This window comes from Trachymyrmex cornetzi, unplaced genomic scaffold (assembly GCF_001594075.2).
Source record: "Trachymyrmex cornetzi isolate Tcor2-1 unplaced genomic scaffold, Tcor1.1 scaffold26, whole genome shotgun sequence".
In the NCBI taxonomy this organism is placed as follows: domain Eukaryota; kingdom Metazoa; phylum Arthropoda; class Insecta; order Hymenoptera; family Formicidae; genus Trachymyrmex; species Trachymyrmex cornetzi.
In genome coordinates, this window is record NW_017297270.1 from 42,069 (window position 1) to 60,779 (window position 18,711).

General features: G+C 28.0%; 1 protein-coding gene across 1 annotated transcript; it reads right to left on the reverse strand.

The window, feature by feature from the left end:
• Positions 1 to 133: 133 nt before the first annotated feature.
• Positions 134 to 12,949, reverse strand: LOC108761720 (alpha-tocopherol transfer protein). Its single transcript, XM_018508424.1, has 7 exons — positions 12,614 to 12,949; positions 8,301 to 8,561; positions 4,378 to 4,469; positions 3,058 to 3,303; positions 2,333 to 2,527; positions 2,033 to 2,204; positions 134 to 442 (listed from the first exon to the last, which is right to left on the reverse strand). Exons 2-7 carry the CDS (start codon positions 8,530 to 8,532, stop codon positions 399 to 401), a joined length of 981 nt encoding a protein of 326 aa, XP_018363926.1. The 5' UTR covers positions 8,533 to 8,561; positions 12,614 to 12,949; the 3' UTR covers positions 134 to 398.
• Between the last annotated feature and the right edge of the window lie 5,762 nt (positions 12,950 to 18,711).

Genomic DNA, 18,711 nt, shown 5'->3' on the forward strand with positions numbered 1-18,711 from the left:
TCATTTAATATTACTTAATTTTAAAAGTTGGATAAACAAGAAACTTTTCCAGAAATAAAAGATTCTATAAATAATTCTTCTCATAAAGTTTTGAGAATTCTCACAGTTTATGTAATACTTTTTATCAGTGCTGTTGATATATTGTATTTTCTTTAAATACAAAATTTGCTTCTAACACATCATGTATGATTTGATAAGACACTCTTTTCATACGATTACGAATTTCAGACTGAAGTGACAACCGCGAGCTATATGTATTTTATTAAAATACATCCATCTTTCAAGTACCGGACGCTAATGATTTTATTATTTTTTATTATAGCTTTATGCGCGCGTATAATTTCAAACCATAATGATTAATGATAGTAACGTATTGACCGAACAAATTTCTGCAGAGATTATATCTTATCTTTATTAGTTACGTATCCATAATTTTGCTCAGCTGAAACAAAATATAGATTTTATTGATATGATTAAAATCGCAAGCCAAACATTAGTATGTATATATATATATACACATATACACGGAAGAAAATAAATATTGTGTTAACAGCATTAGGCAACAGTAGTTTGAAAAAATCTTGTTAATTCAATGACAGTATTAACAAATAATTAATGAAAACATTTATTAAAACAAGATCATAATGAATTTGTTTCATTATCAGTTACACGTGCGCCTCGGTCACAGGTGACTCAGGGTAGACATTTTATTCAGATCATAATATTTGATATTTTGGATATACATATACTGGGTGTCCCGTAATTTACCGGACAACGCTCGTGGGTAAATAGAGCAGATTAAACTGAGTCGAAAAGTTCTCTACCATTTTGCAATTTTCGCAATAGTTAACAAGATATTAATTACTAAAAATTGCCGAATATTGATCTGCAATAATTTTTTTCTCAAATACTATCAACTTTACAGAAAAAATGCAGGAGACAAAAATTGTTTAGTTTCTTCTCATAAAGTTTTGAGAATTTTTTCAGAATTTTTTAATACCGCATTTTCTCATATTAGTAAAAATAAGAAAATGCAGCACTAAAAAGTTGATAAAAAATTCTGAAAAAATTCTTAGATGTCTATGAAAAGAAAATAAACAATTTTTGTCTCTTGCAGGTTTTTTTATAAAATTGATAGTATTTGAGAAAAAAAATTATTGAATACCAATATTCGGTAATTTTTAGTAATTAATATCTTATTAACTATTGCGAAAATGATAGAGGACTTTTCGACTCAGTTTAGTCCGCTCTATCTGCCCACAAGCGTTGTCGGGTGAATTACGGGATAGTCTGTACAAATAGATATAAAAGAAATATAAATTTTATATATATTTCTTTTATAGGATAAAAAAAAATATAAATTTTATATATATTTCTTTCATCCTATAAAACAAACATAATTATAATATAATTTTTTATATGAGTACATAATTATGATGCATATATTGATAGATTATCTAATCTTCTTTCCGACGCAGATATAATTTTAGTGTCAACCGTCCAGTTTTTAACCGGACAGTCTAGTTTTAGAGATTTTTGTTTAGTATCCAGTTATAAAATTTAATCTGTCTTGAAAGAAAAGTGAAAATATGGCCACTCTTTTTCAAAAGTGGCAGATTTTTACTCTTTTTAGAGTGAGGTTTGCTCTTTTGGAATGAGATTCGCTCCAAAGCCAAAGGAGTGAAATCTCAATCCCTTTTTTGGAATGTAATACCAGAGTAGATGGAACTTTATTTCAAAAAAGGGATTGAAATTTCACTCCGAAGGATCAATTCCTTTTAAATAAATCGATTACTCATTTTGACTATAGTGCAGTTTGAGATGCTGATAATCTTGCCCATCACTTCTGTCAACGCTCAAGACTAAAGAATAACTAATTAATCGTTTGAAATAATAGATTATTAATGTTCATGAAGTTACTTATAAATACCCGGCACGGAACCTGTTAATACTGTCACTGAATTGAATATTTTCAATTAGACTGCTGTCGGCTAGTACTATGAATACATTATTTTTTTCCGTATAGCATTACCTTCGAAGGCGGGTTCACATGAAAGCATATTCTGCCAAAACATCATGCCGTATTGTCCTTCAGCCATTTTCAACTCGCCCCCATGCTTCTTAAGCAATGCTCTTTTATGAATGAAATCCTTTAAGGAATCCCAATTTGTCCCGTGAAAGTGAATCCGATTGCGAATCTTCTCCTGTGATATACAACGCACATGAACGTGTTATAAAGATTTTGCTAAAAGTTTTAAAATTTTCTAAAAGTTTATTATTACGCAACTTATGAAGGTAAATCGTTATATAACTTAAAATCATAAGATCATACCTCCAGGAATGGTTTGAATATTGCAAATGCCATATTGAAAATGAAGGATTGATTCACAATATGGATACCTTTGAGCCGAGTGGGCATACATCTTTGTATAAAATCTACTATCATTTTAGCAAAACTTGGTGTGAGATACGTCACATGGCTAAGAGATAAACCTTCGACATCTAAAATGATACGCGTGCCTGCGATCTAAGAAACAAAAAGTTTCATAATTATAAGTGCACGGCTTCGCACATTTACTTACCTAGCACTAGAGATCGCAAATTAGGAACGTGCGTTCCCTGGATCGATTCGCTAAAAATCGATTTTTTGTAAAATTATCGCTTCAAATAGTTCTCCTTATTAAAAAAAAAAAAAAGCTATTCTTTGCAAAGACATCAATTTAAAATAGTTTTCTTTAGTTAGAAAAATAAGTTTTTTATAAAATAGATAAATTAAAAATTGCTTTTCTCGTTACATTTGGGAAGATCGATTATTTTCGAGATCAGAACATCCCTACAATACATGCAAATCTCTCACTAAAAATTCAAGACTAAGAGGCCGATTCTGTAACTCTTAATGACAGTCGTTGATGTTGTTGCGCAGATATTATGTAGAGTAAAAAAGCTGCGCAAATGATATCAACGACTATCGTTTAAGAGAATCGATCCCTAATTTTAAGTATTAATAAATGCCGATCTATATCTTAAATCAATCAAAGAAACATTTTTTTGTCAAACCTGAGTTTTGTATTCCACCATCGCTAGATATAAGACCAATATCAGGCCTTTGAAAAAGTCACTGGTCGACACCTCCTTCGGTTTCCATCGTTTTCCAGCTTCGACTATTAGCACTCTGCTTCCCTCTTGATTACGAATCGGCAACGGATATATTAAACCGGCGCAAAGTGCATTCTTCTGTTTGGTGATCAACAAATCGGTATATATGTGTGGATAATTTAAGCGGAACCGATAGTATCGTTTTATCTGTTAAGTAAAATATAAATATTTTGACAATGATATAATAATTACTTAAAAACAATTAATTATTATTGTCAAATTTTATAATAATTGCAGAAGAAATACATACTAAAATTAATTGAATGTTTTTCCCAGTTTTGGTTGTAACCTCGTGACTAATTTAGAAACGTTTCTTCTTCTCGAAAACGTTAAGGTAATTATTACTTATTGTACACTTTCTCAATTTTTAACATTAAATGTCACCGTAAAAGAGCTTCTTACGTGAATAAATACTTTGTTACATCTCTTTTTAAAAGCTAAGTGGTTTAGATTGACCATAATAAGGCGAGATTAACATTCGAAAAGTAACAGTCAATTTTATCTTTTTAGACACGTTTTTAAAGGATACATGTGTGTTTACAAATATATTTCATATAAATTTTTTTTTATTTTTTACATATTATAATACCAGAACAACGTATTTTATGATTAGAATAATTATTTTACTTGTATTAATATTATAATTACTATTATTTTATGAAATATAAAACATTAAAGTAAAAATTGTATTTTTGTATATTTTATCCATATGTAAAATATGTCAATTCTACCACTTTTGAACGTATGATAATCAATCCTAATTACTAAAATTGTCACATTTTCATAGCTTTATTCAAAATTAAATAACTTATTTATACGATATAATGTAAGAGCAATATATTGTTAATACCTAAAGAATGTGTAACGTATATAATATTTTAAAATCTTATGTCTATATTTTTCAAATCATTATTCAAAAAGTGTTCAACAGACCCCAGTCTTCTCTAATATTAACAACAAGTCTCGTTACAATTAATTAAAAAATTTTTTTATCTGTTTTCTTTTTTATTCAATTTTTCCTTTATGTTCAGTATGCAAAACTGAGTCGATATACAGGAAAAAAACAATACCAAATTAGGCAAAAAAAATTGTTATAGAACATTTATAGTTTTAGGATTTTTATAATATAATTCAGAGCATTTAATTACTGCAGTCATTTTTATATGTAAGCAGTGCTCGAAGCAAAATTAATTCGTGAAAATATTATGAGATATGACTTACGAGCGAGAAAGCGCTTTTCGCATACCATTTACATGGTCGCAAGAACGTTATGTAGAAGTCGTCTATGTCCGGTACGTGCAGATCAGGTTCCCCTATAGAAACAAAAAAAATAAACAATAATAAACGATTTATAAGTTTAAGAAAATAAAGTTTATTAAAAAACAAAAAATTAAAAGTTTATATTCCAATTCTGTGTTCTATTATGTGTATAGAATATTTTGCGTACAACTTATGCAAATAAAATCTGGTCAAGGATAAGAAAGGCTACATTGTTACTAATACATAAAATATATGCGCGAATTTTTCAATGATCACGGGACAAAATAATTTACAAACAATAATGGTTATAATTATTACATTATTTAAATTTTTTTTCCGCTTCTATAAAGATATTTTAAATATTTTTTCTTCTATAAAGTATATACTTTTGAAATCAAAGGCCTAAAACTAATTATAGCCCAGAATGTATAATACCTTCTTTTATTATAGAAATCAAAGCTTTAAACGGTCTAGCTGGATCTTAAATGCTTGTATGATTCTTGTGTGAATTTATATACTACGTATGTAGTCTCCAAAAAAGCACGCCGAAATAATTTTTCGGTCTTGCAAACGATAACTCTACTAAACTACCGCAGTAATATCACGAGTTAAATTGACTAGCAATTTAACAAATTTTTTATGCTTATTCGCATCTTCGAAACGATCTTAATAATAATTAATAATTGTATTCGGACTCTCAAATTCAACAAATTAAAAGTATGACTAAATTAGGCTAATGAGAGTCAAGCAACGTTGAATTTTTCAAATACAGAAGACTTTAAGCTAACATCTGAGTATGGTTTTCACCTATCTTTGCGCCGTTCAACGTTGCTTGACTCTCATTAGCCTAATTTAGTCATGATCTTAATAATGTTGAATAACATATTAAAACCTGTAAATAATTAATTCTTAACTCAGATTGAATGTCGCAACAAGCTTATACATGAGGCCTAACTCTCGACATACGTTATCTTTAATATTTATTAATTATGAAAAAGTTTGATGGCAAACAATTCATTTCTGTAAAACATATATATATCTCATTAATTATTATATATAACAATTATCATAAAAAAATGAAATAAACGATTTATCTGCTAGGAATAAAATTTTATTTCGTCGTATTTAAATAAAATATATTTTTTACAACAATAATGTAGTAATTGTAAAAAAAACAAATAAATAATAAAAGTCTAAATTTTTCCATATTCAAATTAACGATATTTTATTCAAAAATAATATTTTTAAGAATTATATATATATATATATTTTTTTGTATTCGAGTAGTAAAATATTTGCTTTTACACGAATCTTTACGGTTGACTATATTATATATCTTTACCTTTGACACTGTCCCACTTCTGCATGGCAATGAAATTAATTGATCATTGGTTCGACATTACATTACATTTTGACAATAGTAGCAAACTTTAAAAAGAAATTACAATTTGCAAAATTACTGCGCCTCGTATTTTCATTATTAGTGTCGTTAAATATCGGTTTAAGATTATTGCGTGTGATTCCTTATGAATTAATTTTAAAATTGTTTTGCGATATTAAATTTCTTTGATGGCTGAAGATGCCTAAGTAAGCCAAAACGTTCCATTAGAATGTTAATAAATGATAAAGATTTCTATTAGGTGATCATCATAATTTTTGCTCGTTTTCTTGGCTTTGTTATATTTAGAGCTTTTTTAATATACTTATTAACATCAAATTATTAATAAAATATTTATTAGAATTTTCTAAGATGCTTATTAGAATCAATATTATTAAATTGCTTGTCAATTTAATTTGTGATATTATTCTAATTCTCTCGTAATTGTGTTTTAAGATTGAAAAAAATTTCGGCGCGCGGTTTGCACAAATTGGATTGTATATGAATTTACACCAAAACATTAAAGCACTAAAAGATCTACTTCGAACAAAAATAGGATTTTTCTCAATTGATTAAATACTTTTTTGTTATATTATGTTATATCATATTGTACGAAGTGTTTCTTAAGAATTATCTAATATTTTAAAAATTAATTTTTGTAGTCATTTGAAGAAAATATTCGTATATAAATACAGTCGCAAAGAACTCGTTTCAGAGATACAAGATGTTAAAAAATCTACAAAATTATTATGTTTTCTTCTTTTCCACCCTACTCTATCTGAAATGAGGATTTTAATTATATTCATACAAATTTTTCATAAAATGACTAAAAAATCAATTCAAAAGATATTAAATAGTACTCAAAAAACACCTCGTATATAATAATAATTCTATTATATTAATAATTGACGATGTCTCAAAAAAATGTAACTTTTTATTTGTAGCAGAATAATTTTGACACGTCTCGCTCGTAAGCAAAAAGCGTGACTCCGTTACAGATTAGTACGAAGACTACGAAGCTGCAGGCTCAAGCAACTTTCATTTTTACTAGATTCATGTGAATACGGTTGAATTCATCTGCCATATTCATATACTTTTACCATTGTTAAATTGACCGTTGCAGAACATACATATGTGGTAATTGCACGCAAAATTTCATTTTTATTCTGGGAACTACAGAGATGTACGAACTATTCGAACAGGAATCGAGTAAGATTCGACTTAATTCATCATAGAGATTTGAATCCGACTATTCTATTCTATTAGAATCTAAGAGGTTTGAATACGAATCATATATATTAAATAGAATCTTATTTTCCGCTAATAAGTAACACAATGTAGACATGTTATTATTGAAATAAGAATTGTTGTCTCATAAAGACTAATCAAATTTTAAAGTATAATTAAATAATTATATTCATTTGTGAATTGCAAAACTGATTATCTCTATTGAGTTACTCTTCAGTCATTGATTTTTAATATCCAATTTGGTTATAGTATGTACAAGAGTGCACTAAACTTATATTGATTTTGATATGTCCTGTTCTATCATCAAATTGTAAATAAAATATATTTTACTAATTTTATATTAAATATGTAAATACATGTACATTTAAAACGACTTTATATCATATAATCATTATTATTTTTCTCACATAGAAATCTTTTTTTGTTATATTAAAATTCAATCTAACAAAATTATGTTATTAGTTCAAAGTTATGTTTTAATGATTCAATTCAATTGGATGTCAAAAAATGTCATACTGCTGCTCGATTTATTATTTGCTTATTTGCTGCGTTCTCCGGATAAAAATAATTAATCGCTATATTCTATAAATTACGTAAAAAAAGATTGATCGATCTATTTTGTGAATTGCATAATTTTTTTACAATGATACAGCATTCTAGTTTGTCTAATTGAGCAAATCATGGCATTTTGCTAGAATTACACCAGATATAATTAAATATTACGTAAAAAGGAAATTTTTTGTTGCATTTATCGCGCCTCTCTGCGCGAATTAATTATTTTTAGTTTCTCTTTAAATTTTGCAAACATGAAATCCAACGCAATTTGTTCTAATGATAACTTACGTTTCTTTAATTAGGTAAGAGCAATTTTCAAGTGAAACCAATATTACCAGAAAATCACAAGAAAGAAAATGTCAAGAACAACACTTTGCTTAATTTCGCTTTCGTCTTACGATACGTAGGAAACCGGTCGAAGAATAAAAACAAACAAATGCATAGAAAAAAGTGTTCGGGTGCATGATATGTCCTTGGTTTTATTTTCCTCCCATATTCTACACAGGAAGAAAACGAAACCAAGGATATCAAGCGTCTGAGCTCTCAACTGATCATTGTACGAGAGAATTGGTTTAATTATTTAAACTGGTTTATACAATACTTTCCTTTCTTACTTCTCGTCCCTTAACCTAAGACATCAATTTTGCCGAGATAAGATGCAGAGCAATGTATAATTACATTGATACAATTAAGCTTTTGCTACCTGCAAGCAGCTCCCTTAATTCCTTGAAACCTTGAGCAACAATTTCTGGCGTCTCCCGTAAATCTTTCTTGGCCTTCTGGATGAAGAGCTCATCGACTTCACTTATTTCAATAGATAGTTGATGTTCGCCGAACATAAGCTTTGGAGCATTTTTCAGCCAATGCTCGTATAATTCTTGTTTGCATACTGTAATCACCGGAGGTTTGTCCTTGATGGTCGCGGTTGATGTCATTATATTTAAGATTGCAGCTCGATGAGTATCTGTTAGAAAATTATAGCAATTGAATTATTGTCCGTCGAAGGTAATACAGTTGGAAAATTTGTATGAAAATTTAACACATTTTACATGTCCTAAACGGTCCAATTTTTGTTAATTTATTACAAGATAAATATGGTTAAAAGGTAACAGAAATGTTATGTAAAATTTATAATACAAAAAATGTAACACTTTGATATAATGAGATACGATTAAATAAGAGAAAAATTCTATTTTTAATTGAAAATCTTGGTGCTTAAAAATATTTATATATAAATCTGTAAATATATTTTTCTATAAACTCTGTGCTGCTTCGACTTGTCGGACTCATTGTAATTCAAATCCAAATTGGTGCTCAGTTTATAGAAAAATATATTTGTAAATTTGTATATAAATATTATTAACCATCAAGATTCATTTAATTCGACTGTAAATAGGATTCTTTCTCTTACTTTGAAATAATTTGGAAACAAATTTTAGAAACATATTTTTTAAATAAAAGTAATATTTTAAATTAACCAAGTACATTTTTATTTATTTAGATTTATATTTTAAAATTACATTATTTTTATGTTATTTGTTATTTTATTATATTTATAAACTATTACACTAAGAAATGTTGAGTAACAATTTAATACAAATATAAAATGCCTTTTACTGTACATAAGTAGATTGTCCAAGATTAGTTCAACTTTCGATTAATCTCACGATCAGCGTTTATTTTTTCTCTCTCTCCCCTTCTCTCTTTCTCTCTCTCTCTCTCTTTCTCTCTCTCTTTTTCTCTAATTCTTTGCTCTCTCTTTTAGGCACTAGATAAATTACTACATAATTTATCCGAAGGTGCAACAACCGGCCCCGAAACATGATATTTCGTTAACTCACTTGCTATGTCGATTTTGCAAGCTTTACGAAGATAAATATAATTTCAACGAATGCGCGAAAGTAAATTGAAATGGGACCAAAATGCTACTTTTACACGTTTCCAGTCAGTCGAGAATCTAAGTACATGTTCATCATAGTCTTTTCAGTTATGTCACGGAAGTACAAATATGATTGTGTATGTACGTGTATGTAAATTATATGTGTAGAACAAGTTTTGTCGCTAACACGAAAAGCTGGATATAATAAGCTACTTCAAGACTTATATAAGAAAATAACGATATACATTTCCGAATTTTCTCTTTTTTGAATAAATTACTATCTTTCCATATTGATTCGGAAAAAAAAACGAAAGTCTCCATTCGCAATTTAAAAACAATACAGAAATATGTATAAACATTTTAATTAATAAACGCATTTTAAATTCAATATATAAAAATAGTCTAATTTAATCTTTTTATTTAAATATATATGTATTAACTAATACATATTAATATACAATGTAAAAAATAAAAAAATTAATTTTAACTTAAAGATTTATAGTGGATTTTCTGAGACTTAATATTTTTTTTGTTAATTTTTGCATATTCCAGATGTCTACTATACGTTTTTAAGTTAAAATTAACATTTTATTTTTTACAGTGTACGCATTTACGGATCAGACTCCTTGCATAAAGTAAACTGCAATGTTCACGAAATATTAACATTCTAACGATGGATCTAGACATGGAAATAATCCGCATGCATATAATTCTTTTCCAACAATGATTTAATTTTCTAATTTTTTAAGAATTTATAATATAGTATTTTCGTTTATAATAGAATTTTCAATTTTATTTTTAGAAACAATAATTTTCCGAATAGAACACTCCAACTAGGCTTTATCCTTCTATCAAGAACACTTCCGAACTCACTTGGGAGAGATAACAGTCATCCTACGATTATTACGCAGCCTGTAGCTTGTTATCATAGCCTTTCCATTTCAATAATTTAACTTTGACAATTTGTTACGCGAGAATGTCGAACTCATTTTGCCTAATACTTTTACCTTTGTCGCAAAATAAATTTACAGGAAGTTTGTTTTGACACTGAAATTTTCCTGAATAATTCAGAAAATCTCGCGCACTCGCTAATGAGCAAATGCAATTGTTTTGACAGAATATACAAGCATTTCCAAAGAAACATCTTTATCTATTATTTTGTTTTGTTGTTAGCAAATTAGACGTTAATTTTTAAATTTTGAAAACTATTTCCCACTTTGATCTGGCTTGTTCAACAGCATACATACATTATACATTCGATTAACGTACGCGTTGCAAATATTTTACAAGAAAATTTTTTTTCTCGAAAAATAAAACTTACTTATCTTCCTTGAAGAGTAAAACTTTTTTCAGAGAACAAGTTTCTCCTTGTAACAAACCTACTAAATGTAAATGTGGATATAGTTTGCATAGAAGTATGTTATGTGAAAGGAAAACCAAGTATATATATATGTTAACGAAATTAGTCCATTAGTTTATACATCGCTCTGCTCAATTTATCGATAAACATACGTATGATATTCTTGTCTTTTTTCATTACGTACGCTATTAAAAATATAGATATATTATTATTTTCTAAGAAAAATTGTCCAAAATATATTATTATTAAATATGCAGAATTATTATGTGCGCATAAATTAGTACGCAGAATTATCCATATAAATTTGCATGGAAAAGAAGGCAGAATTTGTTAAATAGAAAAAAAGAATGAAATTATTAATTCTCATAGAAATTTAATACTAACACTGGCCAATAAATTACTCGTTTACAATAATAAAAATACTGTTAACAATATTTTTAATATTCAAAGTAAGTGATTAATTAACCAGTACTAGTATTAAATTTCTATAAAAGTAGAAAAGAATGCTAAATAGAAAGAAAATTGTTGCTTAAAAAAGAAGGTTGTTAAAAAACATCTTAAAAATAAAAAAGTAAAACATATTTTATATATAATTATTCCTATGTATATAATATAATAAAAATTATTGTTACTGTTGCTGTTGATGTTGTTATTGATGTTATTATTATTATTATGTAGAATGAATGACGCATCAGTAGAAGTTTTACATATATATATACTTATGAATAAGTGTTAATGAAATCTATTGTTTCACTCAGCATATTTTAACGAGTTTGAAAAGCAATGCGAACAAAGTACAATGATGGTACTTACGTAAAAAGTACTAAATAAATATCATTAATATCTTAATGAGTAAAATTTGAAATATTCATAACTATTTTTTTAGCGTTTTGTTGCTACCATAGTACTAGTTTCGTTTTATTATGTTATATATAAGCAATTCTCTAAGTTATTGTAATTATTTTTATTACTATTACAGCTTTCACTTTTTAATATCACAGTTAATGATACAAAGTATACAAAACAATTAATATTAACTACAAAAGAAGGTTTACTTATTGTTAAATTAATGCTTAACCATTATTGAAAAGTTAAATGCATAATGTACTTATATTTCTCATAACAAATAATACTTTAGTAATAACCTTCAACTGAATTTTGTATACTTTTTAAAAAACAAGAACCTTACTCATAAATATTTATTAAAGCAAGCAGATAAGAAAAACGAATATAGAAAAAAATATAAAAATAGGAAAAAAAATGAGGAAAAACAAATTTGAAATCTTTCTCTTATGAAAATACATACGTTTTTTTTATTTATCTCAGTATAAGTACATAATAAAAACTACAACACTAAAAAAAATCTGGTTACATAAATTAGAAGTTTGATAGATTTAATCAATATATCTACTGGAAAATAAACAAATCAAAATTCTTTTAGAAATTATCAAATAAGCATGATAAATTTGTTTTTGTTAAATATACAAAAATTATTCCACAATAATATTAAATTTATTTAGATGAGCACAATTTTTTAATAAGAATAATTTTTAGTAAATAGAATTCAAATTTTAATTCTAACTCAATTCAATTAAAAATATTAACTAAATCCTTATTTAGTTAAGTCCATTAAACGTTTTTGCTATAAAATATTGAGTTCAACCATAATAATCAGATATGCACAATTCTATCAAATTTTTAGCGTATTTTATTAGCATAATTAAAACATTTTTCTCAGGAACAAAATGCAAGAATATAAAGAAGTGTGAGTACTCACCAGAATTATCTCAACGATCTCGTAGAGGTCTTGAAAATCGAACAGTCAATCGCACGCTGATCCTCAGTGTCGCACACAACTTTGTTCTTAAAATAATTTTCACGTATTTTAGAACTATATGTCTTTCATCGCTGAGACTTCGATTCATTCACACCGAAATATTTAGTTAGATATTATGAAAACAAGCATAAGCGCCAATGAACGTAGGACCGTGCCGAGTAGTTGGTTCACCAGTCTTTGTCTCTCTCCTCGTCGTAAATGGCGTTCAAGTGGATCGCGAAAGGCAGAGAAAGAGGAAAGGCCTTCTGGAAGACTGGGTCAGTACCGTCAGCACGAATCACCAATGGGAACTGTGAAACAATCCAGTCAGAATTGTTTGAAAGCCACAAGTCTTCCCCACCTTTACGTGACGTTGTGGAACGTGTGATTATTCCGTATAAAATAGTATTATCAAGATAGTTGCATTTATTTTTAGAAAAAGACGCTTTATTGCACATAAAACGTATGCATGAAAAATTACAAATGCGTGATTACTGCTAAAACATTTACGTATATTAACGAAACTTCTGATTAACGATATCAAACTCGAGTCAAGATTCGTACGCAGATTTGAAGAAATCGCGCGATTGAGCTGTCTTGAAATGAAAATGTCTGACTTTTGAGTGGAATTAAAGATTATAAAGAATGTGTTGCACAATTTTTATAATGTATTAATATTTGTATTTTAAATAAACTGTATGTATATGAAAGTTATCTTTATAACGTTCTGTTCTTATTGAACAACTCATTTTTATAGTTTATTTAGTTTAGTTGTTATTATTTTTTTTATTATTATAACAATAAAATTCAAAATTTCAATGAAAAATTTTAATTGTACATAAATGTTTTAAGCATGTACTTAAAATGATTTATACAAAGTTTCATTGCAATGAGAGAATTATTAGTACATTGCAATATATAACTTTACATTATTTTAAATACTTAAAGTATTTTAAAATAATTTTGGATTCTGCAAATTTTAAACCGCCGCTAAATATTTTATTTCGTTTAATTTTTAAATACAATCTAAAATAATGTGTAATTTAAAAAAATGTCTTTATTATTTTACAAATATGTATAATGCATATTCTTAAACTGTATGTATGATTCATTTACAACAATCAACGAAATAACAATTTAGATAATTACAAGGAAAAAATAGTATTCGTTAAGACAATTCAAGGAAAAAATAGTATTCACCACAAATAAGAACTTGATATTTGTTTTTTTCTTTTACAGTGATAACATTACTTAATAATAATAATATTATGTGCACTTGTGTACAAGATTTGATTCCGAACAAGTTTGATAATTACAAAGAGAATTTCAAAATGAATGAAATGTATTTAAAATGGCGGTATAAAAAGGTGGAGCCAAGATTACCACTCCGATATTCTCTTTTTCTTTTTGTTTGCAAGAAACAGGACGTAGAACAAAGAAAAGAGAACTTAAATACAGAAGGCACTTGTTGTAACAAGAATTTATATACAAATATACAAAAACTCAAACTAATTGAACCTACACATTATAATATTCAATGAAACAATGGAAAAAGAAGAAAAATTGACGAAGGTCAAAATATTTAAATTTAATTCAACTTGGAACAGTTAGATTACAATACATATCTACGACATAGGAAATGTTTCGCAAAATTTAACGATGTAAAAGAAAAGAACAAGATTACGACAGATATTGGGAATGATGTCTCTTTTACTTGAATTTATTATTGAATTGTTGACATTTATTTACTCCCAGGAAAAATTCAAACAATTCGAGCTGTTTACAATTCATATTCAAACTGTTTCGTATATTAGTGGATTGTTAAATAATTTCAAGTTCTAGTGATCAAGTGATAAATTAGAAAAAAACAGCCTTTGACATCATATCTGAAATTTATTATAATGTAATTTACTATTAAATTATGTTGTATGAATATATATATATGTACAATATATATAACAAGATAGATATTTTTAACACAATTAATAGATACAATAGAATATTGATAGAGGTCTAGGCCAATTGACAAGTCACGAATTTTAATCAACAGGCTGACCTTTTGAACCGGATATTGGCAATGTTTTAACATTTGGATGCAATACACGTGGTATATTTTCGAATCATGTAGTAAAACTGTTAAAAAATTTTTTTATAAACGTAACAAACATTTTTATTACTTTGCTTGCCGTAAGTATAGTATTGTAATTAAATTGTATTGTATTCATTATCATATGGAAATCGTATTTATAAATTCCTCACGTATACGAATCGATCACATTTGCATAATGAGGAAAGTATTACCTCGTTATTACAGATATGTTGATGATAAGTGATTATGTTAAAGTAAGTTATATAGAATATATAAATCTTATATATATGCTTGACATAAATAAACAGTGTTAAATAAAAACAAAGATCTTCAAAGGACATTCTAAAGAACATCCCAACGTCCTGAGAACGTTCCCAGAAAGCTCTGTGGGATAAAATGAGCTGTATGAAGATAAACCTTAATATAATGTTTAGGACAAGCTCCGAATTATAAAAAATCTGAATTAAATGATACTCATTTTTTTTTAACCTGTAAAGCCGCGTATACACCTAGCGAACGAACACCGAACGAACAGCGAACGCGAACATTCATTGGTTGCATTCAGCAAATGTATACGTCAAAGCGAATGAGAATCGAACATTCGATTCACATTCGACTCGGTTCCCTCATGAAACGATACATCAAAGACAATTCGTGCGCGATTCGTGCGCGATTCGTGCGCGCTGTAATCATGTGTTCGCTATTTGACTTATAATCATATAGATTAGTTAAATAATATGATCCTCTATTTTTCAAATATGAAATTTATCTCTATGTATATACTTGCAGCACAAATTTAAATATAATTATGTGATTTACAAAATATCTGTTATAAAATAAAAATATTAATTGTCGCAAGCAATAAGGTTATAGCGAACAATGACTCGAGCACCGAATCAAGATCGAATGGATGTTCGGCCCGTGTTCGATGCAATCGAAAAAATGTACGAACGAACTACGAACATAAACGCGAATGTCCGAATGTTCGCGTTCGCTGTTCGTTCGCTAGATGTATACGCGACTTTAAAAACGTAGAAATCTGAAAATAATTTTGTTGACTCATCAAAATAATTATTTAGAATGATCAAACTGGTTACTAAAATGACAAAACTTTTGCATTATTGCTCATTTATTATGCTTGCGACCTATCATATATAGATATAATAATTATTTCAATAGTCCAATAAGATTATTTTCGAATCTGTGTCTAACTAAAATTTTTAATGTAATAAAATTATTTCTTCCATGCAGAAATAATTTTATCGCAAAAATCCAAAATAATTGCTATTGCAACAGCAATGAACTGACTAAGCCACAATTTAAAAAAGAACCATGTAGTACGAAGGTAATTTACCACGTAATTGAGGGTTGCCACAAACATTATTGGAAACCGCGTTGTCTAAATATGCGTTATATGATAGTCTACTGTACTATCTCAAACAGTTCATAATACCGTTGAATATTCAATAACATTACATAAATAATAACATTAAATACTAAAGTAGAACACAGAATTATAATTAAGCTATAATGATATAATCACGTTATCATGACGTTATTTGTTACTTAAAAATGAACTTAAAAGTAACAAATATAGATCATGATAATGTCCTTATAATATTATTATGACTTATTCTGTATTAGTACTTGCGTAAGGACAAATCAGAAGACCGTCAATTATTTTTAGAGCATTACATAGCTGTTTACGAAAATAATGAATAATTGAATCCCACTAGAAGTTTAATAGCGAATTACGAAGTCTTTCCGCTTAACATGCATCAGTAGGCACTAAGTACATTCAACCGAATTCGCTATAAGTTTCATATTATGCACGGTTTCCAGATTTTTGTAATTTAATGTTACACAATGTTAAAGGGGAAAGAGCTCCGATTGCGCACATCGCTAATTAATTAATTAACCAATTTAATATAAAACATTCTAATTAGTAAAGCAGTGAAAAATTACTAGGTACCGGCCGATATGAGTGACGTGTGCATCGAGAGTATAGGCTGACGGAATCCTCCCACCAAAGGAATTACTTTTAAAGTAGGGATTACTTTTAGAGTAAACCTTTATGGTTGTATATATTTGTGTATTAATTTTTTTATTCTCATAGTTCAATATTTTTTAACCTTTTTTAATTCGCGGCACATTAAATATCAAGCTAAGTTTGGCAATACGAAGTACGAGAGTCGTTTGAAAAGTTTTGAGCCTTAACATGAAACCAAATGATTTTGACGAGTAATGCCATTTTATGTTGGCTCAAAACTTTTCAGACGACCTACGTACATCATCAAATAAATGCATAGGTCTTTTATCTGATATATTCTAAATTAAATAATAAAAAATTCTAAAGATTTACTTTTTATTTTATTATTTCAAAAATTATGTTATCGCAATAACGATATCGCTTTGATTAAAATGAGAGTAAATACAAAATATCTTTACACCTCACTTTTATCAATAAAATTTCAAGTTGATAAAATTAATAAAATATAAATTTAAAAATTAGAAGTAGGCTAGATAATATGTAACTTACGTACGAGGTGTGATCAAAAAGTAAGGTGACTTTTCATTTTTATAAAAAAATATTCATTTATTCATCCAAAATTATGTTATCCCCTTCAAAATAATCCCCCTCTGATACAATGCACTTGTGCCAGCGCTTTTTCCAGTCGTCAAAACACTTCTGAAATGCACTTTTGGGTATTGCCTTGAGCTCCTCCAGCGATGCAGCCTTAATCTTCTCAATCGTCGCAAATCTTCGTCCTTTCATGGGCCTTTTCAATTTTGGAAAGAGGAAAAAGTCGCAGGGGGCCAAGTCTGGTGAATACGATGGCTGAGGCATGATGACAGTATTGTTTTTGGCCAAAAAAACTACTCACTAGTAACGACGTGTGCGCAGGTGCATTATCATGGTGCATAATCCATGAATTTTCTTTCCACACTTCCAGACATTTTTCTTAAGATCATCAGCTATTTCTCTAATCGTGATTTGACGATTTTTCAACACAATTTCTTTCACTTTCTGAACATTTTCGTCGGTTTTTGACGTGCTGGGGCGTCCAGAGCGAGGTTCATCATTAACATTTTCTCGACCCTCTTGGAATAACTTATACCATTTATAAACATTTTTTTTGCTCAAAGTTGACTCACCGTACGCCACTGTCAACATTTCAAGAGTTTTTGAACACTTAATACCATTTTTTACACAAAAATTAATACAAACTCTCTGCTCCATTATTTTCAACAGCAAAAAATCGCCGAGCACGCAAACACGAGTCTAACCTTTATGCCTCTCACATAAAAACAACACATGCTATATAGTCAAAACTGTGAACATATGATCGTGACGAGTGTACCAACACAACAACAAAAATTTTGAAATTAGAGTGTACAGAGCACGCGAAATTCAAAAAGTCACCTTACTTTTTGATCACACCTCGTATATAATTTGTTTTAAGTTGTTTAGTCCGATTAATAATTATTATATTTTTAAATTGTATCACATTAAGAATGACCACATTAAAAGTCAAAATATATGATTTTATTTATTGACTAACTTATTTGTTTATATGTAACTAATTTGCACATGACATCCAGCGTAGCTTGTTAACAGTGCAGTATAAATTCAATAATAATTAGTATATACAAAACATTTTAAATCGTATACGTTTCGACCTTAATTTGAATTTTTTTTCAGTGTATATTAACAATATAAAACGATCCTAATTATTAAATCTTTTATCTGTTGTAATCCAAGAATCAAATAATCAAAATAATTAAAGTCATTATTAAATTAATTAAAGTGGTCACATTAAGTCCGTAAACAAAAATTCTTTGAATTAAACGAATAGATAGACGATAAGATCTTAGAGGTAATAAAACAAGCTCCATGTAAACATATAACTGCTTTATTATTTATTTCTCATTCCTTTCGTTTCTTTTTATCTCTTCTAAAATTTTTGCG

Excerpts from the sequence above, each read along its gene's own strand:
- LOC108761720 (XM_018508424.1), bottom strand. The coding sequence starts at position 8,532 with ATGACATCAACCGCGACCATCAAGGACAAACCTCCGGTGATTACAGTA. Across the intron at positions 3,304-4,377 it reads CGAAAAGCGCTTTCTCGCTC|ATAAAACGATACTATCGGTT; the intron begins GTAAGTCATATC and ends TTTACTTAACAG. Across the intron at positions 443-2,032 it reads ATGTGAACCCGCCTTCGAAG|CTGAGCAAAATTATGGATAC; the intron begins GTAATGCTATAC and ends ATTTTGTTTCAG.